The following is a 27926-nucleotide window of genomic DNA, read 5'->3' as shown; positions in this document are numbered from 1 at the left end:
AAACAAATGTTATTAATTATTTATTTTTTACTTATATACATTCTTACATCAGTATATGCTTCCCTTTTTTTATTTTACTTTTGTTTAATTAATAAGTGTAAAACAATATATTATGTACTTACAGGTAACAGAACTTCAGACATTAAAATCTGTAGTTCAGTGAAAGTGTGTAAACAAATGTATAACTGTTTACAGTATACAAAAATGTGTAATTTAGATAATTCCTCTGGTTAGATTTAATATTAAAACTGTACAAGATATAGTCATATTGAGGAGTTATATCTTGATGTATGATAGTTTAGATTATGATTTGTTGTCTTAATGTGCAAAAAACATGCACCATGAGCTTTATTGTACGCACAACCCGCAAAAATAATAATAAAAAATGCATTATTAGCTAATGATTGATACATCTGAGAGCACCACATGTCAACATCTGCCAAAGACTCGCCTCTTTCCAGTTTTATATGAGCCATTAAAAATGAATGGAACTGTGCTTCTTTACACGCATACAAAACTGCTTCATTGTTAGTTTGAACGGACTGACACTTCACTCTTATTTCATTTTTCTCTTTTTCATTTAAAGATGGCATTATTGCCAACGGCCTATAATGAGACATTATCTCATATTTACCAACAACAGCAGCTATAAAACAAAAAGACTATCTATTACATTAAGTACAAATAACAGAGAATTTCAACAAACACTTTAATATGTGACATATTATACTAAATACAGATTAAAATACACAAATTAAAACAAGAATAGAGTAGTAATAGAATAGTGTAACAGTAAAATAAGTTAATTTTATCAAATCAGTACTACAAAAAGTGTTTCTCAAAGAACTTTTAATAAGTTCTTTTGATTAACAGGCAAAACTGTCTGCACTAGGTAATTAATTTCGGATTTAATTTAAAAAAAAGACAATTCATTTTAAATGCTTTATTCATGTCTGAAAACAGGGCAAAATCCCACATAAAAAAATGTGGCAAGGGTACAAGAGGGAAGTAACTCCTAATTTTTTTTATGAACAGGTATAACCTGCTAATATATGGATTACCAGGTATCAATTTTGATAGTGTCAAGAAATAAAACTAGTAATCAGTCCTCTGTCTATATTAGCTTAGAAATTTGATTCATGACGCACTACCACCTAGGCAATGAAAATCCTTGATGAAATGAGGTGTACGTTTTTGAAAAACAAATATAAACAAAATCTTTTTGTAAATTTTTGGAATGTACTCCAGACTTGTTTATTTGGCTCCTGAAGGAAGAAGCTGAATAAATGCAATCAAACATATTACTTTTCTCATAGAATAATTTTCCAAACTTATGATCAATCTACAAGTGAAAAATTCAAACTAAGATTTAACCAAAACAAAACTATAATACGAGGTGCTACCTAAAAGTTCAGGGAATTTTACCATAAAAATAAAATAGCTTACCATAACTTATAATTTCCACTGTCTCCTTCAAAGTAATCCCCTTGGGCATTGATACAATGATCCCAGCGTTTTTCCCATGATTCCATGCATCCCTGGAAGTCTGCAGATGCAAGTGTTCGAAGCACGTTCTGCATTTCTTCCTGAATCTCCTCAATTGTGTTAAAACGATGGCCTTTCAATTGAAATTTTATTTTCAGAAAGAGAAAAAAGTCGAACGAGGCAAGGTCAAGCGAATAGGGCGGGTGGGGAATTTTTTGGCTGAATTTTTCAATTCACTACAGACGGCTACGCGATTTTGTTTCTGGTCGCTGTTCAACAGTCGTGGTACAAATTTTGCAGCAATGCGTCTCATGTTCAAATTGTCTGACAAGATGCGTTGCACGAACCCATATGACATTTGTACGATTGCACAAACATCATGGACTGTTTGTCTACGACCTGCAACACTTCGCACTTTCGCAATGTTTTCCGGTGTTGTGCATGTTGATGGTCTTCCTGAACGCTCATCGTCATCAACTGTCATTTGTCCATCTTTGAATCGTTTGTACCACAAAAAAGTTTTACTTTTACTCATAGCATTGTCACCAAATGGTTCCACAAGCATGCGATGGGTTTCTGCACCAGTTTTTTCAAGCATGAAGCAAAATTTGATGCAGGTTCTTTGCTCTTTAAAATCTGCCATTTAGAACTTTGCCGAACCAGTAAAACACAACGTTACACAACCGCACAAAGTCAACAATACAGCCTCTCACCATCACAGCTGTTGGAACACTGATTCACAAAAAGTACGGTACTGAAATTCCCCGAACTTTTGGGTAGCACCTCGTATATTTATCCAATTTTTCTATATCAGTTTTTCATCCCCCTATAAAATGTGTAGCAGTTTGCTTCTGATCCGATTTAATGACATCAATCCTTCTTCCATTGTTGTTTATGATTTTGATTTATGTTCTCATAAATCAACTGGTTCTATTTGTTTTTGTTTTTACTATTATAATTATTCACTTTATTTCAAAGGTTTTTTAACTTTTAATTCAATTTTACTTGGCAACATATACCAACATTGTTTGAGGTCCAAATTAATTGTGGAATTTTCACAAAAAGTCATTAAAACTTTTCCTAGTCTCAATCATTTATGGATAACTAAGTCTTGAAGATCATCAAGCACTTTTTTACAATGTATTCTGAACTCCTTACACAGTAGCCTAAATCATTCTTTTCAGTTTCAATTTTGTTAACAAAATTACCAAGTGGCCACACATATAGCATATTCTTATCTGCCAAAAAGACTGTTAATTCTGAGAAAAGTGTGTGGATATACAATAATAATTAATAATAAAATAGCCAGTGGTAATTATACCAATCGATCTATGCTTCACACCCACTCTTATATCTCAAGAAATAATGAAGTTCGGAACCTCCAAGCAGACAGTTATGAAGCAAGGTCCTAACAGTGAATGATTTTCTTACAGTAGTCAATTTTTTTATAATAGTCATAACAAAATAATTTTAAAATTAAAGGGACCAAGTGTACAGAGACAATGTTATGCAAATACAATAAATGTACAACATAACAGATGAAATGGTGGTTATTAATAATTACTTTAAAATTTAATCTCAACAAACTACTTTAACCTAATCAAAAAAAAGATTTTGAAACAAACCATATTTTAGTAAAGTAGCAACAATTCCAATCCATCTGGTTGCATTTTTATGATATCAAGTATATCAAACAACTAAAATACTAATTAAGGAATAACTTACTACCTGTTTTCTTATTTCTTGTAACATGACTAAAAAGACTTGTTGCAAATATGCCGTCACGTTTATTCTGAGACTTATGTGAATTATTAAAGTTTGTAGGAGCAAAGGATTCTATACATCCTGAAAGAACTGCATCTCCAAACTCAACACCTGTTAAATAAATAACATTAAAACAAAAAAAAAAATCCTTTTTTAATAAATAGAGAACAACAAAATGATTATAATTTTGAGGTATACATAACTGAATTTATTAACATTTAGAACTAACTGCATTAATTGTTAATAGTTTTGTCACTGCAATGTGAACAAGTTATACACAAAAATCTCTAAGTAAAACTGTTCGATCAAAAAAAGTAAGAGCATTTTATCAAAATAACAAGATTTCTAAAAAATACATAGAACTGCAATACTTATTTACAAGGTTGATTTGAATCCCAACAATAATTCTACCAACAGCTGTTGTACAATGCCTTAGCAGCACTGAGAGATACAGTTGACACATTAACTATTACATAATAAAACTATCAATAAAAAGTGTAACAAATATTAATAGCAACACACTATTGGAGAAAATCTCTGAAGTTGTGTATGGCTCGTTGACACATACAGTATGGCATTAGCTTCTTCAGTAATCCGCTCCTCCCTTAACTTTGGTAAGGTGTGAGGCGACATTTAAGCTCCTTTTCCTTCAGATATCCCCAAAGAAAGAAATCACAAATGCTGAAATCAGGTGATTGCACAGGCCATCCCACATCACACCTCAGGAAAAATTTCTCTCAGCCCAATCCCTCTTCTTCAACAACCTCTTTCATTCTGGGCTGCTGAGAATTTCATAATATTGAGACAACATTTGGAATTCACAGTCACTACCATGCTGTCCTCCTTAAAGAAATATAAGCCTATCATGACAAATTGTGATACGGCACACTGCACCTTTATTTTAGGGGAAAGAAGCGCCCTTTTATGAAAAATCTGACTGGTATTTCAACCCAGTGGCAGAAATTTTACTTACTCACAGCCTTATTCAAATGAAAATGTGCCTTGTCACTATTGAAAAAAGCTGCCTTGGGAGTGATCTGTGCAAGAATTTGCTCACACAAATTTTGATGGTCGGCATAGTCTGCTGGGCTCAATTCTTGAGATATCATTATTTTGAAAAATTAAAATTCAAATCAAAACACAGAATCCTCCTCAAACTGTGATCCAATATTCCCAAGGCAACAGCATGCCTCCAACCAGAACAACCATGTGTACATCTTCTTAGTTTCTTCCAACTGCCTAACCCAGGACCGAATTGTGTTCGTATTAGGAACGGCATTGTTGTGCAGAATGTTGAAGTGTTGCTGAAAAGCCCTTTACATTGCAACATAGATCAGTTCTTTTCAAAATACGCATGCACAGTAAAGCCATGATGTGCTCCAATTCAAACCATGTTGGCTACTGAAATGGAGTAACTGACAGAACAGAGAGAGCCATGTGCATCTGCCTACCCGCACCATCACCCGATCATTAATCCCTCCAAATCACTTAGTTCTGTCACACCCTGCAGTATATTATCAAAGCTTTCCTTTATTCTAAATAGCGAACTATTAATTCAAAATTTTGAGCTACTTTCTAACTAAACATATAATGCTGGAAAATTACCTATTTTTTTTTGCAAAAATATACTCAGTAATTTTAATATTAAGTACTATATTCAAGTATTTTAATACTAAATCAATTAGATTAGTCCACCTGAGCCAGTTATCAATTAAAAAAGAACTACCTTAATGAGAAAATACATTATAAAACACTGTTAATAAGACATTTCACTTACTGTTAGCGAGTTTTAACTGAACCAATTTCAATGATGAACTGCTATCCTCTACAGAATCATGCCCATGTCCAGTCTGAATTTGTTCCCCAAGAAATCTTTCAGCCAATATTGATAATTTCGCTTTACGAGGTCGAATACCAGAAATGTTATAAATTACACTAGTATCTATTACATAAGGATGCATTATCTAAAACATTACAATAAAACCTCATGTGAATAAAAATAAGGAAATATCAATGTTTTATCGATAAAAAAATCCTTAAGACATTTTTTGTTCAAAAAGAAAGATTGTTAGTATCATGATACTAACTTAAAATTTCTGCAAGTGACACATAACCTTCAACCAAACATAAGCATCTACAAAAAAAAAATGAAACTTTCTCTCTTCAGTATACAGAACAAGGTTTAACAGGAAAGTTTTTAAACATTACTTTTACTTTTATGTTCTCAATTAAGTTTATTTTAACTCTTGATAAAGATAGATTAAAAAATTTTAAATCCAATAAGGGCCATTATGGAAAAAATTACAAGAACAAGATCAGCATTTTTTAATGCACCACGTTTAACCACTCTTAAAGTATATTTGAATCTACTTTGGGGTATTTAGAAAGTAATTTAAAAGGTATTTAAAAAGTAAATACCTCATTTTATTATAATTTATTAACAATAAATACATTATATGCAATGCCTGTAACTTCTTTACATTTTATCTATTTTTTTTAATCTAATCATAAATGTAAACAATAATTCCAAGTTAAAATTATATATACATTCCAAAATAAATAAAAGTGTTTAATAAGAAAATTGATGACATGTGATCGACCACATATACACTGAAACAAAGACAAATTATAGAATTATGTAGTTTTTTTTTTGTTTATGAATAGATTACAAAAATAAAATTTCCCATATACTTTGTGATTAGATGTATTTTTAAGAAAAAATACAAGTTAAAGAATACGTAAATAAAGTTGAGTAAAAAATAAAGTAAATAAAAGTTAAAGTAGAAAAGTCATTACAATTAAATGAAATAAAAATAATCATGTAAAAATGAAAACCCAGAGAAATCATAACAGTGAAGTTCTAAAGTTTCTTCTGTAATCTGTATAATATGTGAAAATGTTGTCATAGTGATTTTGCAAAGTTAAATAATAAGAAATATATAAGTGATTCTTTTGTGATTTGTATTGAGCATCAGGACTGTGAACTAAACTCAAATGGGGATAAAATGATATTACTGAATACTAGTGGCACAGATAACCAAGAAAGTAAGACTAAGACAATTGTAATAAAAACCTTCTAAGTATACAAAATTAAAACTGATGCCATATATACTTAATGATTTATGTCATATTTAAATGACATTTAAATATGTTACATAAATATTTAATACAATTAAAAAATATAACTTCTATAACCAAACTAACCTTCAGAGCATGAAGATCAAAATTAAGTGATTGTCCAACGAGGATAACATCTGGTGGAAGAAGTTGTCTAAGATCATCTTGAACATCCTCCAAAGTTTTTCTTACACCTACCATCATTTCTTTTGTAATACCAGAAAATTGTGTCAAATAATTTATTATTTTGTTTGGAGGTTTTACTAGCGATTCATACACAACCTGTATGATAAAAAAAATTATGTTAACTGAACAAACAAAATGATCAAGAAAATACAGAAAAATTACTTGATAAGAGTGATTTTCAACCAGCTCTTCGTTTAAATATTATTTTGAACAAGTAAACTATAATTTTTAAGTAAGTAAAAATGTTAAACTTACTGTAATAATTAAAATTTCATTACAAAAAACAAACAGAACTCAGCATCACAACTAGCAAAAGTCTAAAACAGATATTCCCAAAAATAAAAAGGGACTCAAGACATGAGAACATGACCAATCTCAACATTTTCATTAAAAAGAATAAATACCTTATGATTTTCATCAACAATTGAAACCCTTGTCAGCTCATTTCTTTGAATAGATGTCAAACACATTTCACAATCCAATCCCCACATCGGTGACAAAGGTGTAACCTCAGCATACTTCTCTTTGCTCATTACATAATCAGCATACCTGAGACCAAAAATAAAAATCATACAAGATAATTCCATAAACCAGAATTAAAAAGAAATTACAGATTTTCAAAATTTATTTTCCTTCAAGGAAAACTTGCAGATCAATCCTCACAAATGTACTTGACTAAAAAGTTAATTTAAGTTATAATCAAAGTTAAAATTTATTTTTGAACACAATGAAGAGATCAAGTAATATTTTTCTACAGTGACCACCACACAAGCCACAATTGAAAATAATTATACTGCTGACTACTAGAAGGTGCAAACAAAACATTACAGATGGAAACAGGCTAACAACTGCCTGAACACCCATGGTACCAATCTAGGGAAAGGGAATAAAGGACAAGAAAAAGGAAGATGAAGGGGACAATCAATCAAATTTAGTTACAAAAAAAAAAGTCAAATCATTTGATATTAATAAAATTATTGTTAAAACAAATTAATTAACACATTATTGGGCACATTAATTTTACTACCAATGAAATTTGCAAAAGAAAGGTTTCATGAAAATACAAGTATATGGTATTTTCATCGAAATACACTAATTCAATTTTGTAACGAAAGAATTAAGTCACAATATATCTTTCTCTCCCCTCCTCTCTTGTAGATTTTTGTCTTATAACAGTTTTCAACTGAATGATCTCCAGACATAATCCAGTGGGACTAGGGATACCACAAAGGTTTTTAATGCAGTGGTTTCCCCTTCCCTTTCACATCCTAAGCCGTTGGAACTTTTGGTTTCATCCACCTTTAGGAAGGGTTTCCCATTCTAAGGACAAGAGGGTGCTCTGTCTTGTATCACTCCTCCACCCTCTATATAGGCTGTTGGCATTTGTAGAAGGGGATCTCCTTATCCCAGGATATGCTGCACAATATAAAATCTCAATAAAACAAAAAAAAAACCAATAAAAAAGTTTTGCCTTGAGGAAAAGTTTTTCTCTGTCATAAGTAGTAGATATGTTAAATAGAATAAATAATTACATCTCAATTTACCTATCTTTTAATTCGCCTTTAACAGGAATAGGATATCCTTCTTCAATCATCTGCCATGCAGACAAAAGCAATTCAGTGCGTGGAAATTTATCAGTAGGTGGCAGAGATTTATATCCATTTGAACAAGGTGGAAGTTCAATCGGAAAGATTGAACGAAGAATACGAAAAACTAGACCACTACTAAGCTCTGCTTGTCTCAAGCTTCCATACTCTAAAAAGAGGATAAAAAAGAATATCAAATTTTAAATCGCTACAAATAGCAAAATATTGAGATTAATTTAAGACAAGAGTTATTATAAATATTAATAAGAAATGAGAAATCAGAATAAGGTTTAAAAAAAAAATCTTCCTTAAATGTGCTACATACACATACAAGGTTCAAAAAACATTTTTAATTATGCACCAACAGATATTTAGTGATGTGCAGTTTGGAAACACTGTGTTGTTTTGCATACCTCCTCTGTAACCACATGTTCTTGGATTGTTGATATCTCGTTTAGATTTCGGGTTTTTGTTAAATAACAAAAACCCGAAATTCCGTGCATTCTATAAAGGCATTTTGCAATGTCTGTGTGAAAAAAATCCACAAAAAAAGACCTGATTTGAGTTGCGGTGAGACAACTCATAGTTCCTTCACAAAGACAATGCGCCTGCACAATCAGCTTTGTCCATTCATCAGTTTTGAGCCAAAAATCAGATGGCTGTCCTTTATCAGCCGCCCTACTCGCCAGACCTGGTCTTCACAATTTTTTCTTATTTCCAAAATTAAAATCTGTGATGAAAGGTCGCCGTTTTGAAACTACTGATGACATTAAAGCAAATTTATCACAGACCTTAATGACCATATAAGATGAAGCTATCCAGGATTGCTTCACGAAACAGAAACACCACTGGGAAAAGTGTGTGAATAGGGGAGGAAGTACTTTGAAGAGGACAAGGACCAATAATCTGTAAAATTAATAATAAAGATTAAAAAATAAAGTTCGGTTATTTTCTAAACAGATCTTGTAAACCTGAAACATTGAGATTGTCACGCCATTTATCTAAGTAAATAACATAGAGTCTAAGAAAGATGCTCACTTTTCTCAAGTTTGTCCTTTTGTGTTCTTGACAACGGAACTGTGGCTAATTCTTCAACCAAATTACCATCATAATTCATAGGAGATACAACCTCAACTCTATGATAAATATTCCCCAAAAAAGCATAATTTGACTCTGATGAAACGTAATCATAAACAGTAGCACCTTCAACAACAAAAACTACAGTGTGGGTCAATTTTGTCAACTTTTCGACTGAACACCATCTGAAAAAAAGTGAAAACAATTTTCTCCAATAGCCATTACTTATGCAGTATTAATCAAAGAAAGTGTTTCTAAGTTATTTTTAAATCTATTTTTTCAATTCAAATTTTTATTATTTTCATACTTTCATTACTCAAACTGTTGAAATTCGAATTTCAAATGGATTAAAAATTATTTTAAAATTATATATATTCCATTTTAGTTTTGCAGCCAAGTAGCAAGGAAAATATGATCACTCCTATGTTAAATACAATATCAGCCAAGTGCAAATTTTTCAGTCGAGTGATGCACTACATTAAAATAAGGGGTCTTTTCTGTTTCTCCCCCATACTTTTTTTTTATGTTTTTTAACTTACATGCTCGCTTCACTCTCGCTAGCTAGTCAAGGTTAGCAAGCAAAGTGAGCATAGGTTAAGTTTGGTTAGATTTACATTTATAATTTATATTTTCTCTGAATTTATCATTTTATCTCTATTTCTCCAACATATTTTTAATTAAACATTCAGAAACAAGCTGTTTTACATGTATTAAGTAAAAAGATTTTTTTTTTTTTAAATTAGCTTTCAGATTCCAAAATAGTACCGTACATGTTTTAAGAGATGTTATCAGAAATAGTATCATATTCATTGCAAAACATCATATTAAAAAAGTTGCATATTTTTATGTTATTGCCTATATAACCTATGGTTTGAACAGTTATTCTTAAAAAATCCACTGCAGGGGAGAAACAGAAAAGACCCAAATAAGTTCACTCTAAATATCCAAAAAGTTGTGTCCATTTTATAATTAGATTTTCATGGGCCAAAAAAAAAGCTGACAACAAAGTTATTACACTTTCCTGGCATTGGTTATTTATTCTTATATAATGATACAAGAAAAAAGTTTAAAAAATTCAGTCTATAATTTTTAAATCAACAATTAAAAAATTTTGTTAAAAATTATGCAACAAATACAGTTTTTTCAATGTTTAGGGAGAGGAAGAATTTGTGGGTTTTTTTGTTTTTTTGTTTTAATAGTAAGATAAGCATTTATAAATTTACTGAGTTTAATATAAAGTGAGGTTATGTTTCCACATTTTGAGAAAATTGACCCCAAAGAAACTATCTACCCCACCCTGGAGATATTGACTCCAAACATTTACCACAAATTGTACTATATACACGAGTCTCTGTGTCAAGTTTTATCAAAATTTGTTTATCCAGTATAAAGTTCTTAAACTTTAAACAACCCAACACATGTGTACATCTGTATGAACATTACTCACCACTTTTGTTTGTTTTTTTTTAGGGTCCTTGAGTAATGAAACATCAAGAAATGCAAAAAACCCATATCCCATTTTTTGACTGATTACCAAAATTTCCTTCTTGCAGCATAGCGCTAGAGCTACGATGCCAGGAAAATAAAATAATAAAAGCTTGCAAAATTAATCCAACATTAACGTAGACGTACAGACTAGATATCACAATTTTTAGACATCATTAAATTTTGAAGAGCCATAATTGGAAGACCAGTGTCTATAAACAATGAGCAATCTGTTTCACAGAGGAGGTTTTTTAATTGACTATTTAGAACAAGTAATCACTATTACAGATCATTATAAGAAACTCTTCATTGGACACTGATAAACAAGTGTCAAGGAAGACTTATAACAATATGCACTTGTAATTTGCATAAATCATTTTCTCTGTTTTAAAAAATCATACAGACTGGGTAACCATCACTCATCCACCATTGTGGTGACAAGAACTATAATCTATCTGTTCAATTATGCCAGTAAGTTTCTGTCCCTGACTCACCCTCCTGTAAACACTTCACATACAAAGGAGGGTAAATCCAACTTTTACGACACTCTCTTAGAAAATTACTACAGATGACACAAATTAAAAATTTTATCAGAAAAATTTAACAAAACTGCATATCCCTCTCTTAGAACTCTAAATGTAACTAATTAGAAATACAAAACTGACTAAAGTAAAATTTTTATTTTAGAATACACAGTATAATTTGATGTAACAGCTGCATTTAGTATTTTAATAAACAAGATAACATAAAATCTGTAATGAAGAATATTAATTATACTGCTCAAATAATCAATCATTAGTGCATAAAATGTATTAAAATAACATTTCTGTTATCAGTCATTTTTTCTACATGAATGAAAGGAAAAAGTTATTTTAAATGTTAACCAATTGATACAATCTGCAGTCATTTACTAGATGTTATGTATTTAAAAATATTTTAAAAACTACTAAAACTTTTTTCACAACTTTTTGAAAATTTAGTAATCAGTTAAACTTAGTTTACTAAATGTATTACCTTTTTACAAAAATAACTAAAACTCTTTATCAGGAATTTGTCATACACTCAATAAACTGATTAATCTTTTTTTACAATATATTAAAATATTATAAACTTAAAAACATATACCTAGGTGTCACTGGTGACATATTACCCAACTGAGAGCGCATAATTAAATGCTGAATATCACTAATGAATATTGGTGTCCTATAATCTCTTGTTAGTAAAGCTTTTTCTCCCATTTCATTCAGAATCAGCCTTGGTAAACACTAAATTTTAAAAACCAAAATAAAAAATAAATTTATGCCTTGCTCAACATAAAACATTGTAATATTTTAAGTATTTATCATATTCTGTGATTATAATTTAATAAAATCAAAATTTAACAAACAAGAACTCTTAAGAAATAAAAATATCACAATCAAACACTAAAGTAATATATTTAAGTCCAATTAAAATATAATGAATAAAATCAAATTGAATGATATTGAGCATGACAAAAAAACACAAACATGAAATTAATTATAACTTTTTTAATCATTAAACAAATTACACACCATTTAAAAAAATTAATTAATACTTAAACAATGAAAAATTATAATAAAATTAAAAAAACTATATCTACTGCATAAAGAATACATTTAATAAAATTATATTGATCTTAGTGTATAAAATTATAGTGATACTAAAAAATTCATTTATAAGAGGAATTTATAACAGCAAAAATAATAAAATTCTACAAAAAAAAATAATAAATGTAATTTAATATGAATCAGTAAACTAATTTTTACAAAGGTATAAAAAAAAAGTACTCAGGTATAACTGAATCTAAAACATGTTCAACAATAAAACATTTTTGAGTTTGATAGTTCTGTTTTTTGCAGCTCCAGAAATAAAAAAAATAAAAATTATATAAATTTTTTTGTATAATCTTTACAAGAAAGTTTTATAAAAATTTCATAATTAAACATAGTATACAGGTCAAATTGCCCAAAGTAATGTTTTAATATAATCAGAAAACATCCGCTACTCGCCTACATTATAAAAAATAGATTTCTCACTTTAGAGTAGATTAGACAATATGTATTTACGGTTAGCTAGAAGCCCAGCTATACCAAAGACAGACACTTTAGGCCATCCACTACTTGACATTTTGTTCAAATTCCCCCCACAATAGGACATAAAAAACCTGTACTAAATCACAGGCAAATCCATCATTCTAGCAGCTACTGCGCACACAGGAAAATTATATATATATATAACTTGCCTTCATCACTTCAACACAAAAATATTTTTTTTTATACTCAAGACAAGAATTGTAATTTTGATTAGACAGAGAATATCATAAGAAATAATTGTTGGCATCATAATTGCTTTACTTTATACATCTTTATTAACAAATGAGAAGTTAAAAAAAATTCTCTAAAATGCATGACAAAATAAATTACTATTAACACTTACATCATGGAAAGAACCACGAAATCCATTTCTATAAGGGACAGGAATATGGGTGTTAGGTTTTCTAAAGGATCGATTTTCATACCTTGCATAATTTCCACCCTAAACAAAAATTTACATAAATCTAAAACAAATTTATACAAATACTTGTACTTAAAAGTACAAGTTTTACTACATGACAATAGTAGATCCTATAAAAAAATAAATAATAAATATTCCAATAACATTTTTCGACGTATTTTTACCGATATAATTGAAACTAGTACAAAAAAGGCTAAAATCTGTTTATCAAAACACTTTTCACTTTTATAATATTTTTAAGGCAAAAATAATTTTATAAAAAGAAAATAAATAATCAATCAATTTTATTTGCAAAATTTTTATAATGTTATTCTGTAATTATGTAAGAATTTCCATTTTTATATAAAAACTCAGCTTAATTGCTTATTAACCTTTTTAAAGAAAGAAATTATTTTTATAACAAAATAAATAAGACTGAATTCAATAATATGTGTACAAAATAATCTTTGTGTAAATGGATAACTATGAAAACATAACAATATCCAGTTACCTAAATGGAGCTATAAACAATACCTATTATTGTAAAAAGCAAAATGAGAGCTTTATCTTTTAAAAAGTAAAATGATCGCAAATAAAATCTATTACCTTAAGCTTATTTCTCCTCTCTCTCAATTCTGAACGAAGTTTTATGAGCTCATCAGTCGGTATGATAAATGGTTTATCAGTAGACGTTGTATATTTATCCCTATTATTAACCTGAAAATGGTATTAAAATAATTATTAACAAAAACTAATCACAAATAAAATTTGTTCCACATAGAAGGATATCAGAGCTCCAAAATCATGATAGAAATTTATAAATAATATTAAAATAAAAGATTAGTTTAAAATAAAGTGTGCACTACAAAAATACTAGTTTAAAGCAATTAGCAAGTAGTAAAAAATATTCTACATTCAGAAAAGACATTTCTGGATGAATTCAGCTCATTTTCTTATTTGATTTAGATATTAATCAGACAATTATGCATTAATAAATTTCATGACTGGCTTCATTTCCAAACTTGCCAATACAGTTTGTGAAGGACTGCTCAACATCTGGTACTTTGGTCACACAAAAGTTATATTTACATTTGGATAAAAGAAGTACAGGAATTTATATCTTCTGTGATTTACATACAGTATGATGATCTGGTATTTAAATTGGGCCATTTAAAGAGGGAAGTCACAGTAAATTTTTTGATGTGAGAGTACCTTTATATTATTTCGATTAATGTAAAACTACTTTTAAGAGGGGGTCCCAAATTTCTATTTACGGGTCTTATAGTGTTTAGTTGATGTTAATTAAGTTTCTGTTATAGTTAAGCTAGTAAAAACCAGTTTTGTATGCTAATTTTTTTTTTTATTTCAGCAGGCAAGAATAGAAATTTACTGAGAAAACTCTTCCTTTTTTTAGTTAGGTTTTGAATAAAAAATGAATCTGCTTATCAAATTATTACAAGAAATAAAATAAAATGTTGTACCATTTATAAGTTAACTTATTTATAAGTTAAGGACCAATTTGGATTCCAGAGGGGCTACTACTGGTGAGGCATTAAGTGGAACGCGTAGGACCAGGAAGGTGGCAGGCCTGGTCCTCTTCAATATTAAAAATACCTTAAACTTGCTGATGTGGCATGGTCGATGCTCCTCAGGCAAGAGTAGTTTCAGACTATCTCCAGGGAGTCGTGCATGACTATCTGTGCAACCAGAGAATTGTGTATGAGTCTGATGAGGTGCTGATCTGCAAAGAAGTAACATCAGATGTGTCAGAGGGGTCGATGCTGGGTCCATACCCGTGGAACCTGGCCTACAAACGGTCCTCAGATTGGACCTGCCCAAGGGTAGGTCCAAACAGCACAATTCAGACAATAATAGGCTGAATAGAGTGTAAGGGCCTGGTGGCCGTGGCTCATAAAACTGAGGCAGTGGTCTTTGGGGGCAGGAGGCAGGTCAAGGAGGTGACGTACATTACAGGGGATGTTTTCATCACGCCCACCTCCACTCTAAATATCTCAGGGTCTAGCTCAACAAGAGGCTGACTTTCTGGGTACACATCTTAGAGATGGTGGAGAAGGCTGATAGACTGGCTCTAGCGCTGAGCTGGCTCATCATGAATGTCGGTGGGCCATGCCAGTCCAAGAGAAGGCTGCTCACTTGTGTGGTTGAATCCATGGTTTTGTATGCTGTGCTGGCTTGGGTGAAGGGCTTCAAGTAACCAAATGGAGGGGCATGCTAGAGAAGGTGAGGAGGAGACTGACCACCCACGTCATCTCGGCTTATCAAACGGTGTCATATGAGGCAGCATTCGTTCTGGCTGGAATTCCACCCCTGGATCTGGTGGCTGTGGAGAGAAGTAACAGGTACCGGGACCTGGATAGGAGCGAGGCTAGGCAGGAGATGTTGAGGTGCTGGCCGAGGAGGTGGAATGCCATCCGTAAAGGCCACTGGACCAGGCAGCTAATGTCAAATGTGAGGGGCTGCGTGGATAAGGGGGTGGGAAAACTTTAATGACCAGTTCCCCACTGGTCATGGTTGTTTCAACTCCTACCTGTTTGACAGGAGGAGGACAATGCGCGAGTGTTTCTACTGTGAAGAAGAGATGGAGTCGGTAGAACATGTAATGTTCGAGTGCCCCAGGTAGGTACTAAGTAGGAGAAGCCTGGTCTTGGAGGTTGGTCTAATGTCAAGCAGTTTAATGACAAGCAGCGAATGGTCGTGGGAGCATATCTCAGAATTTATTAGGAAGATCACGAAAGAAAAGCTTAAAGATGATCTTTTTTGTAGTGGTTGTAACCTCAGTTTTTTTTTTTTTTTGTCATGTGAAATGAGTTGTGGCTGTGTGGAGTGTGTGATTGGAGTGTTGGTCGAGGTTGCTTGTCGCCTGTCCCCATCAATCCCCCGTGTTCGGGCCTCAGGTTGCGTCCAGATGGGGTGTGTTGCACATTATGCATAATGGTGTGTGCGATAGCAACGGTGCAGGCATGCAATTGGTGTTCGGTGCACTCTCCGGATGAGTTGTGATAGTTGTTTGTTGGGAGTGTTATTTTGTTCAGCAAGTTTGTTCTGTCAAATGTGGGTGCCTGCATTCCCTGATGTTATAGCCACAGGTAATTCCAGGGAGTGTGGATGAGGGGGGAGCGGTTTTTTGTTGGTAGTAATCTGACATGTCCAGCAACATGGGTCTCCAGATGTCTATGCAAAATTCCACCTCTTCCTACATAAATGCCTGTATTGCTCCACTCCGGCGGAAGGAAGGGAAAATAGTCTATATAATGTTCATTCAATATGATTGATTCAATTCTCTTTGATTAAGATGTATTATAAAATAAATGACTAATCAAAATATACAATCACAGATAAAATGATATTAGAATCTAATCCACCTAGTTCACAAAGTTAAACTTAGGTAGCTGATCATAACTACAGTAATTAAATTAAATCTTCCCCAAGTACATAAAATAATATCAAATAATTTATAATAATCAATGTTCTAAAGGCCTACTTTTTAAACACTTACAAATAAATAATTTACACAATCTAATTGCACAAATATTTTCATATCCATTTATACTTACAAAATAAATTATCATAATATTATTAAAAAAAAAGAAGAAATTAATACTTCTTGCAAAACTTCTCTGAAAGCAAGAAAAACCTTACCATTTTAAGATTTTTATCTAGCTTTGTACACAAGTCAATAACAAGTAAATTATAATACTTCACTTCTACAATAAAATTATTCATTAAAAACAAATTAGACAAAACATCAAATGTAATGTCTTCCAACATTTGCTGACCTGCTAATCTCTTAAAATAATCAAATCCTGATTACAGACATTTACACTAGCTCTTAAAATATGGTAAATCCTTATTCTTTTAAAAGCTTTGTTTACTTCACTAGTTAGTGATGTAATTTCCAACATGTTTACTCCAATAGTCAGTAACGTGACTTTCAATTCTGAGAAACATTATACTTTATTTTGTTATTTATCCAGTACTTTCAATCTTTCCTCACGCATTTTAGTGTTCAAGCCATCTTCATAATTTTAGAACCAGAGCAACATCCTTTTGAGAACTTAAGTCAGTGTGCTCTACCCGAAACTTGAACTGTATGAAACGAAATGGAATATTTCTTACCCAAAAACACAAACATTGAGCAAAATGCTCTACCCAAACATTTAACTGGATGTTAGTTCCTTTGTTTTTAAAAAAAATATTGTCGAATTGTAGCCCAAATTGTTTTATCTCCTGAACAGCTACTAATCTTAATATTAACTCTTCAAAGTAATCCATTTTTCAACTATATTGTCATATTTATCCATTATATTGCCATTTGCCATATTTTTTTTAAATCCCTAGTTTTTTCATTATTAACAGTGTTGTGAAATTGTTCTTCAAACTACTTATATGAATTGTACCCTATTAAATGAAAACAACATGTTTTAAAACAAGCTGTATATCATATTTAAAAAATTTTCACTTTTTCAGGTAAATAATTCTAAAAAAAACTTCATCTTAAATTACACACAGAAAAATACTTATGTCTACTTAAGTTAATAAGGTTACATTTATAAAAAAAAGTTTAGAAGCAAAACATACTCTTTATACCAATTTAGCACTGAACAGCTACATTTTTGCTCTTAATATACATAAGCATACATCAATTAAAAGTACCAACAGTTGTTGAAACTTGCTCCCCCTTCTAGATTCATCATTTAAATATATAACATACAAAAATCTTACTGATTATATAAGACAACCGAGAAATTTACTTTTTTATTTCCCATTTATTATATAATTTTTCCTCTTCAAACATTATTTTTGTAAAAATAACAAATAAGAATTATTTTATATTGTAAATTTATTTATAATTTACACATTTCATTATTTCTATTTTATAAATTTTACATTTCTCACTAGTGCTTACTTCATTTGATGGCACATTACAATATGATGAAACAAAATCATTACTTGTTTTATGTCTTTTAGAGCGTGGACCATCAGATATTACACAATTATCATCAATTTCACCTTCCTCTATTTCATCATTAAGCTTTCTTGAATTTTGAACTTCCTGAATATGTAAATTTGGATGCTGTAACAAAATAAGTAGAAAAATCAAACCTAGGAAAAACATTTTATTACCCTCCAGGCTAAATGAAGATTTATCTATTAAGTAAGAAAAATACCTTACCAAACAACAATAGTGGATGTACATATTGCACATATAAATTGATTCTACATTTATTTTTCATTACATAAAACAATAATATTAAAAGAAAGAAATGTCAGAGCTTCTCTATTTATAACAAAAAAAAATGAAAGCACTATTCCTGATCAACAAAATTACATATACTGTTCTTTTTAATATAATTTTCAAGCAACAAAATACCGCTGCAATGCTTCATTAATATTTTCAAAGGATTTAACAAAAATGTTTGATCATTTTACAGAATTAAACTCCAAATATATTTTTTTTAAAAATCATATTCTACATGGAACACTTTCATCTGCCAGTGGCAGAATTTCCACAGAAAATGTTATAATCAATTACTAACCTCAATGATGGAGTCACAAAGGGCATTAGGCCTGTTTGAAAGTTTTTGCTACTCATTTGGAGGTTCAGTGTTAGACTTGTAAATTCTCCATTCTCCCACACAAACTCTATATTTCTAAATATATATATATATATATAGATTTTTTCTACAAAGATTGTCATAATTTGTGTATAAAGTACAATTATCTACCTTTCTTAGCTTCGTCATAATTAAATCACATGTTAACACATTTTGAATGTACTCCATTTTCAAGACTCACTGTACTGGCACTTCTTCCCCTTTGTAAGGATTTATATTGCATTGGGTCATGGGTCTTACCCTACTCAAATCATGTACATTATCTTAGATCATTATTAAAAAATATGGTAAGTATATTTTTGAACTTAACTAAAGAAAACCAACAATAGCACTAAAACATTCAAGATGATCTGGGAAACAAATAATAGAAATTAAAAAAAAATTCAATCCCATGAAGTTACATTGGTTAAGGTAACTATAAAATGTTGCCTTAGTGCACTTACTAAAGCAAATGAATGACAAATGAGCTGCATCTACCCCGGCAAGGTTAGGTGCAGCTCATCAATAGATCTATCCTAATAACTCTATCAAACCACATCCCTCCTGCTTACCCTGACTGCATCGCCACAATAACCTACTGAACGTATAAAAGGATCACTCACATACTCTCTGGCAGTACTGAACTGAAGAATGCAGCCAGTTTTCATCTTTTGATTACCTGTTACCAATCAAAGTTCAGCATGTAATCAATATTTCCATTAAGGGAATCAAAACTTCCTGTTTTGAGTGGACTCAATGCCAAGAGCAACACCTTTTTTCTGTAGGTGAACAAAGTCCAGGCTAACCTAACTTCAGAAACGGTTTAACCTACCTTTGTAGTCATTTGACTTCAGCCAATTCACTGCAAGAGCAATAACAGGAATTTGATCTGGCCTGGCAGCCAACCCTAGATAGTACGGGTCTACCTTACAGAAGCAAAAAGCAGAGGGTCTATCTGTAAATTTAGGCTAAAAGATTATTACCTGTTGAAGCAGATACTCTGGTGAATTTTACCCACATACATTACTCTAATTAAATATATATTTTTTAAAGTAGAGAAAAGAAACTAGGAGAAAAATGTTATTTATTGTTATTATTTACCTCTTTGGCTCTATCTCTATCATTCAGTTTTGTAATCTCTAGTAGAGCAGTTAACTTCTTCTTTTTTCTCTCAACTCTTTCTGCTTTTTTTGTCGTACCTGATCCCATCTTCATTTTGATAAGTAATGTTAACAATAATTAATTATAAAACAGTAAATCTGAAATTACATAAAAATAGAAAGATTAATATATATATACAATCAAATAACTATCAGCTGAGCCTATTGGTCACCTTTTTTTTAGGGAAATAATTGTCTATTTTAATGTAAAAACTAGGTAAAAAAATGGCTATTAAGGTTTTAATTTTGGTTCATGTTATAAAAAATAAAATGCATGTTTTGTATAAAGTAAAATCGAGTCAAATAAATTGGACTTTCATCATAAAATCAAAGAGCAATTTGACTGGTTATAAAAGATAAATTTTGTAATATAATAACAAAAATGAACGTAGCTAACGAAATTACAGAATAATTTGCATTACAGCAGTGAAATTATTAACAGTGTATTAAAAGAATTATGAAAATGGGAAAGCTTCAATACAAGCACTCATATTCTGATATCAAGACTAGAGGTCGGATAAAAAGTATGAGCAGTAACTACATACAATTAGACTTGCCTTCAATTTTGATAAAATTTGGAATATACCTTGTTTAGGAGCTCATTACAATTGAAATTATTCATTGGAAACCTCTTTCATCAGAGTTACATCTCGTTAAGTTACACAATACTCTCTCAAAAATTCCATAACTCAATACTGTACACGTATAACATACATTATTTTTGGATTAAATAATTTGATTAAGTCTTTTAATTAAGTTAAGAATGAGATCAGATTCACAAGACTAAAGTATGGGATTTGGTAAATCTCCAATATACATTATTTACAGAGTAAATAACTTGGTTTAAATGAAATTTAACTGAGTTTAGTTAGGTTTAGGTTAAGATTAATGTTAGTTAACTACTGATTCTGTGTACAACATAACCTAATGCTCACTCACTAACCACATCTAATTAACCTTAAATTAGCAGATCGTTAGGGTGAATCCACAATTGTAAATAATAACTAATTATTTAGTTTGAAAATAATGTAAATTAGTACTAGTAAAGTAAATTAGTACATTGCTGAATTACAAAATTTTTGGTGATGGTACTATGTAACTTACGAGGGATGTAACTCACACAAAAGACATTTCCAAGGAATAATTTCAATTGTAATAAATAACTTATAGCCTAAATAAGGTAAATTCCAAATTTCATCAAAATTGGAGGTTAGCCTTAATTGTATATAATTACAGTATACACTCAAATTCTGTTAAAATCCTTAAATGCAATTCCTTTCCAAACAGCTCTGTTGACATTACAGCATGGAAGACAAAGACCAATTAAATTTTAGTAATGTAAAATCTATATATGACAAAACCAAGAAATTAAATAAAAAGCATAGTACATCAAATACACTATTTACCCAGATTATACAAAAAATTCCTAACTGATTAGAAACAGGTGGGAATTTCTTTTACATAATAAAAAACAAATGCAAAAGAAATTTTAAAAAACCTCACAAAGTGTATTTTGTCTTCATAAAATGGTATTACATCTGTTGTATTTCATCACATTATCCTAAAAAAGTGACTACTAGCCATTATATCCATTACATATTACTGTAAGATATACTGTACACCTGCTTGTATATCCATGAGCTAATAACAATATTCAAGAGAGAAGTTTAAACTTACATAATTTGTGTATGTTAGTTAAGACAAAGTTAGCTTAACCAAAAAAAAAGAAATGAAGTTCAAATTTAACAAGCCATTTTCTATTTGAAATATGCAACTTGAGGCAAGAAGAGGCAAACAAAAATGTTCAAAACACAGAGGCACATTCACATTGAACAAGCAATTTAAAAAATAACACGAAATATTTATTTCTTAGCAAACTAGTATGACAAGAATAACCAGTAACAGTAGAAAAGCATAATAGAACAATAGAAACAAATAACTAGTAACAGAGTTATATCTTTTTGGGTAAACTTATTTAATCGTAGATAACCAGTTGGTATGTAAGTATTTAATGATAACATTTGTATAAATAAGCTATTTTAGTTTCTACCTATCACAAATATTAACTTTCATCCTAAGTTCTCATGTTATATCAGTAGCCTAATATGTCTAAAATTTTACACCTTAATGAACAAACAATAGTTTATGCACTTGAAATTATAAGTTATTGTTAGTGTTCATGTAATTGCACCAAGTGATATGTTTCCAGTACTTATCACTAGATAATTTATGATTTTTTTTTTAATTAGTTGCAAATTAAAAAAAATTTATTATAAAGGTATAAGACTAGAAATTAGCCAAGTATATCAACAGATTAAGTTATGTATTAGATTTCCTTTAATGCATTATTACGAAAAATAAGATAAATTTTAGATGTATTAATGAAATTATGTGATATATGGAATGACATACGTATTGGAATGACATGAACAATAAAAGGTAATTAATTTATCAATTTACCACTTGCACTACTGTTCATAAAACCATATCAGCAAGTTAAAAAAAATAAAATAAACAAAATAAATTTGTAACATTTAAAACACCTTTACATCTTCTTCAATCTTAAATATGTACTTGATAAATTCACTACTTAGTAATACTATAATAAATAAACAATAAAACTTGTTTCAAACAAACTGAATAGCCCACAGCCAAACAAATGACAAGAAAAAAATTAATTTTTTAACGCTTACTTTATACTTGATGTTATCCAATTTCATATCAGCAGATAAATTTAATGTTAAAAGATCCTGTGAGATCACAGAACATATTTTATTTTTCACTAGTGTTTGATGTCCCGTACAGTTTTTAGGTTATAACTTACAAAGTATCTTAAAAATCAATGCTGACAATATTCATGATCTGGTTGATAGATTATTAAAAATTCATCCACAACTGTTTTCTTCTTGTTCTTATTATTTAACAGATTAATACATCAAATGTTATTTTTTGTTAAAACTTTATCCAGTTCTAGCAAATTATCAGAGTAAGATTAGTAATATTGATAAACAATGCAACAAAAATAAACATTACAGACATTAAAGTACTCTAATTACAATAAAATTTGTCCCCCTAAAACTGATACAATTTTATCATATGCCACTGCCAGATGTATAAATTCATCTATACAATAAAGTATGTTTTTTCATAAAATTTAACACTACTCTATGCACACATTTTTAAAATCTTCAATTCTTTAAATGTAAAAAAAATTTTTAAATATAAAATTCTTTTGTGAAGAATTATTTACTTGTATGCAGTCATGACAAAATAAAAAAATAACCTATCTTCTTTAGATAAAAAATTAAAAACACATTAACAATACAGTACCAAATCCATAAGATATTAAAGTCAATTTAAAAACATATGATTTGAATAAGAAAATAAATAAAAACTTAACAAAAATACATATGAAGTATGAAAATTAAAAAAAATATATATAAATATATATAAATATATGTATATATATATCTTATCTACATGAACAAATAATTACCTTCAATAAATAAAAAATGTTTTATGATTTAGCATTTCTTAACTGCTTTTAGTAACACATTTAGTAAATTGCTTTTAGTATTTATATCTGCTTAACTCAATTTAGTAAAGAAATGGTGACAAACAGTAATAGTGATAAATAATAAATAACTTAAGAAATAATATTAAATTTTAAATATTACATTACAATCTTAAAATTTAATAACAGTAATTTAATTTTCAAAACTGCAATAGGATAGGTCAGATTAATCACTGAAATCCAAATCAATAAAAATAAGACAAATTGATCTTTCTATTATCTATCTACCAATACATTATTAAGGAAATGTTGCACTAAAATCATCTTAAAATAAATCTGTTCTGTCTACAAGAAAAACACTTATTCATTTCTAAGCCAAATAGCAAGCCAAATATAACAATACCGAAATACCAGGAGAGCAATAAGATACCTGGTTAGTTGTTATCTGGTAATCTTGCATGTAAATCTGTTATGAGTTGTGATGTGAATTCTATTTGTTAAGTTGAAGCTATTAAATATGAAGAGAATGCCATTAAATTTTTCAAGAGCACCGTATTTAACATAATCCAAGAAAGCATGGCCATAAAATGGTTTTATAATTATACAATCAAGAGAGATTGTGTTGTTCTAAATATGAATATCAAGTATACAAACAATTACAAGATATGTACTTGACAGGCTCTAAATTATACTTCCAGAAAATTTTATTTTTCATCTATTGCTAGTCTAAAAACCAACAACAGAACAGTTCTGTGAGCAAGATTTGGAAATAAACCATAACACTGCAGTTGACATGTGTAATTATTTGCATGAAGAGCGTGCTAACGATCTACTGGGAAAGCAAATACAAATAAACAGTCCTGGAAAAACTGTGGAATTTAACAGAAGCCTATTTTTTTCCAGCATAAGGATAATGTTGGCTGTGCATTACTTTAACAGTGAGTGTTTAGAGAAGTGTTTCATGAAACAAGCAAATGTTTTTAGTTCTGTTGAGAACCGAACACAGGAACAGTTGTTGATACCCATCATCAGAGAATGTATTCTTCTGAGGATAACAATTATATCTGAAAAAGGAAAGCATTCAACTCACTTCAAAATCCCAGTTACATCCATCAAACTGTTGTACATAAATATAACTTTGTAGACCCCAACACCAGTGTGCATATAGATCGTAGAGAGTAAGTGATGACTCGCAAAGTAATGAAACAAAGCCCAGTACAGTACTTATTTGTGTGAGTTCATGTGATATTAACGACACAAAATAGAGATTTTTTTTAAAGATATTTTGGTAGATATTGTGTTCTACTGGCCTCCGCAGCAAAGATAAAATATTTATAATTGCTATTAATTAGTTATAGGTTAACTAATGTACTGGTAGATGAGTAACAGGAAAGATCTAAATTTAGACAGTTAAAAAAATAACTAATTTCAATTTCAATTAATTTAATTCTTAAGTCCATCAAAAGATTATAAAAAATTGACTACAAAAAGAGGCTAAACGCCATAAAAATTTGGGTTTTGCATTTATGTAATCATCAAATCCTAACACTGAACTAAAAATATTTAGGCAATACATCTAGGGGCTTACTAAGCAAAATTAGAAGTGTACCTAATCCTAAGTGTACATCACAAACAGACAGTGCATAGAAGATATCTCAGTAATAAATTGCTGTGAATATTAGGTAATAAATAAAATGTATAATCATAGAATATTAGAGGAAACTGATAATCCATTAAAATAATAATCTCACCATTTTATTTTCAGACTCAAGCGAGGTTAGGTTACTTGAAAGTAGATGGCAAATTCTTTCAGAAAACAACATATAATACCTGAAAAAAGTATGATCCATAAATAATACATTGACATTATTAAGAAAATAATTACAAGAACATTCACTCAAACGCCAAGGTTCCGTGGTAAGAGTCCACTTTAACAACTATCAATTCATTTATTTATCTTCTTTAACACATGAATGAATGCTTATCCAAAGCAATGATCACAAAATCTTCTTAAATGGCAAATAATATACACTTTAACTTTTCAACACAGGAACTTTTTCACACTATATACTTCCTGAAAATAGTTATTTTAGCTAAAAGCATGTTTTTCACAAATTTCTGTATCATTTGACTTACTAGGTGATGGATAAATAGAACAAACAAAGCCTTATCACTAACATTATACCAGGTAATAAAAAATAATAATCTTAATTAAAAAAGTCTCAATTAAACAAAAGCACATACAATTTTATTAACATCAAATGACAACACCAAAACAATATTACAGTAATATAATATTTACATCACTTTCACAAAATCAGTCACCTAAAGTGCAATTTTAATGGGAAGATTAGTAATTTATAAAAACAAAGTAAATAAAACAAAAATACTATTTTAATTAATTTTTTTCTTTTTTAATCAGTAAACTAAAAAGATATCAATAAACTACTTCTGTTAAAGTGATATATATGAAAATTGGAAAATAATAACACATTGTATATCCCACATGAAAAATTATCTATCATATTTACAAAGAAATGATATTTTGTTAGAAAGAGAAAATCTACCAGATACATCAAACCATGGTTAGCGTCCCACCTAACACAATATCAACATAACCTAACACTTGCTAACCTTATTTTTATTGATAATATTATCTTAAATAATTATTACTATATTACAAAGAATGTTTTCCATATTATTGCAATAATATGATTTTGAATTAGTATCTGAAAAATTAAATTTTCTTGCTTTCGGTATTATTTGGTTTTGCTTCGCGTTAAGTCTTCTGGTATTTAATATTTAAGATTAATTAACGTGGTTAGTGAGCAAAGCAAGGTTTATGTTAGGTTATGTTGATAATTTGTTGAGGCTAACCAACAAGTACCCTACCATGACAACTGTTATTATTTACCATGTATCAAACTCTGCTGAAAGGTTAGTGAAGAGTCTAGGTTTCAATGGATAAATGGATACAGAATACCCAAGTATTGTCAAAAACACTGATAAAATAATCATTTTTACACTGTCTCAAACAGCATTTCTTGTTTTTAATAAAATAAATAGATTGACCCACAATTAATTTAAATTATACTCAGCAACTTATTTGTTAATAAAATAGTCGTAGTTAAGAAATTGTATAGTTGATTTAGCTGCCTAATATCATTAATTTTTAGAAGTACACATAGTAATCTTAACAGTAAAACACAAAAGCCTCCTCAGAACCTAGAGATAACCAGAGTTTCATTTCACAACAGAAAATAACTCTAACAATTATAGTACAGTAGCAAATGGTAGATCCATAGAATCCAGTCCAATCCATAAAACCATAGCATACAGTAATCGAACACAACCTTCTATAAATCATTGCATTTAAACAAAAAAGCATTACAATACTGCACAGAATAAAAAAAAACAATGATTTGCTATGGGTTACACTCTCAATGATAGAAGATAAAATAATCAATGATTTACTATGGGTTGTAATCTCAATAAGTAATATATAATAATCATGTTATACTGTGCAACTAAGGACTACATTCAATTATTTACACATTTAAATAAGAAATAGCTAATATGGAATATCTAATCGCCAGATAATCAGAGATATTTTTGATATTCTAATAAATAACAAAACGATAATGAATAATAATAAAGATCACCATTACATCATGTTACCACAAATGATGGAATTACTTTCCATCATTAATTCAAGACAAACAAGAAGGTAGTTCAGTCAAACAGTTACCACATAAACGTGTTAGGTGATCTAATTTCTTGATATTTACAATGCTGTACTTACTCCTACAAAACATTTAGTGATTAAGAAAATCAAATGATCAAATCCGAAAGTCTAAGAAACAATTTTGTTCAAGGTATACAAATTCTAAAATTGCACATTGATTAATCACAACGTTCATCACAAAACAAAGCAAGTTACTCACTGTAGAAAACAAGAAAAATTTACAAAACCCCCACACACCAAACTCTTACAAACCTAACTGCCAAAAATCTTAATGACAATACAATACCAAAAATAAGTTAGGCATCCTAAAATGAAAATAGGTTAAACGCCGAAAAACATGAACTAGAATTTACCTCACATTCAATGCTGATACAACACTTATTAATGAAGATATATTCTAATTAAAATTAAATGAAACTCTCTAAATATAAAAACTAACATCTTAACCATACGCACATACAAACCGAATACCAACAAAAACGTGTTTACTGAGATGGTGGAAGCTGATAGAATACAATCGATTCGTGTTTTTTTCTATATATTGACCTTTATCAAGTTTGAAAAAAAATAGAAATGCTGGTAACTCACAATAAAAGAAGGAATAAACAAACTACAGCTTTCTGCTAACATAACGAACGACATAAAATAAAATTAATAAAAAGTTAATTCGCCAACCAT

The 27926-nt window shown here is 29.8% G+C and overlaps 1 protein-coding gene across 4 annotated transcripts; it reads right to left on the bottom strand.

Annotated features, from left to right (window-relative positions):
* Positions 1 to 7: 7 nt before the first annotated feature.
* On the bottom strand, positions 8 to 27926 carry Rexo5 (RNA exonuclease 5). 4 transcript variants are annotated; one of them, XM_075370011.1, is made up of 13 exons: positions 27602 to 27926; positions 25255 to 25333; positions 19931 to 20088; positions 18142 to 18309; positions 13821 to 13931; positions 11826 to 11965; positions 9177 to 9400; positions 8097 to 8307; positions 6957 to 7101; positions 6454 to 6648; positions 5027 to 5213; positions 3211 to 3360; positions 8 to 646 (listed from the first exon to the last, which is right to left on the bottom strand). In XM_075370011.1, exons 3-13 carry the CDS (start codon positions 20042 to 20044, stop codon positions 264 to 266), a joined length of 2028 nt encoding a protein of 675 aa, XP_075226126.1. In that variant the 5' UTR covers positions 20045 to 20088; positions 25255 to 25333; positions 27602 to 27926; the 3' UTR covers positions 8 to 263. The 4 variants fall into 4 exon arrangements, with proteins under 4 accessions (XP_075226126.1, XP_075226127.1, XP_075226129.1 ...); XM_075370012.1 differs by having other exon boundaries at positions 27705 to 27926; XM_075370014.1 differs by having other exon boundaries at positions 3214 to 3360; positions 27602 to 27925.

Source organism: Lycorma delicatula, chromosome 6 (assembly GCF_047948215.1).
Source record: "Lycorma delicatula isolate Av1 chromosome 6, ASM4794821v1, whole genome shotgun sequence".
NCBI classification, from domain to species: domain Eukaryota; kingdom Metazoa; phylum Arthropoda; class Insecta; order Hemiptera; family Fulgoridae; genus Lycorma; species Lycorma delicatula.
Note: the sequence above shows the minus strand (reverse complement) of the source record. Positions and strands in the feature narration are given on the sequence as shown.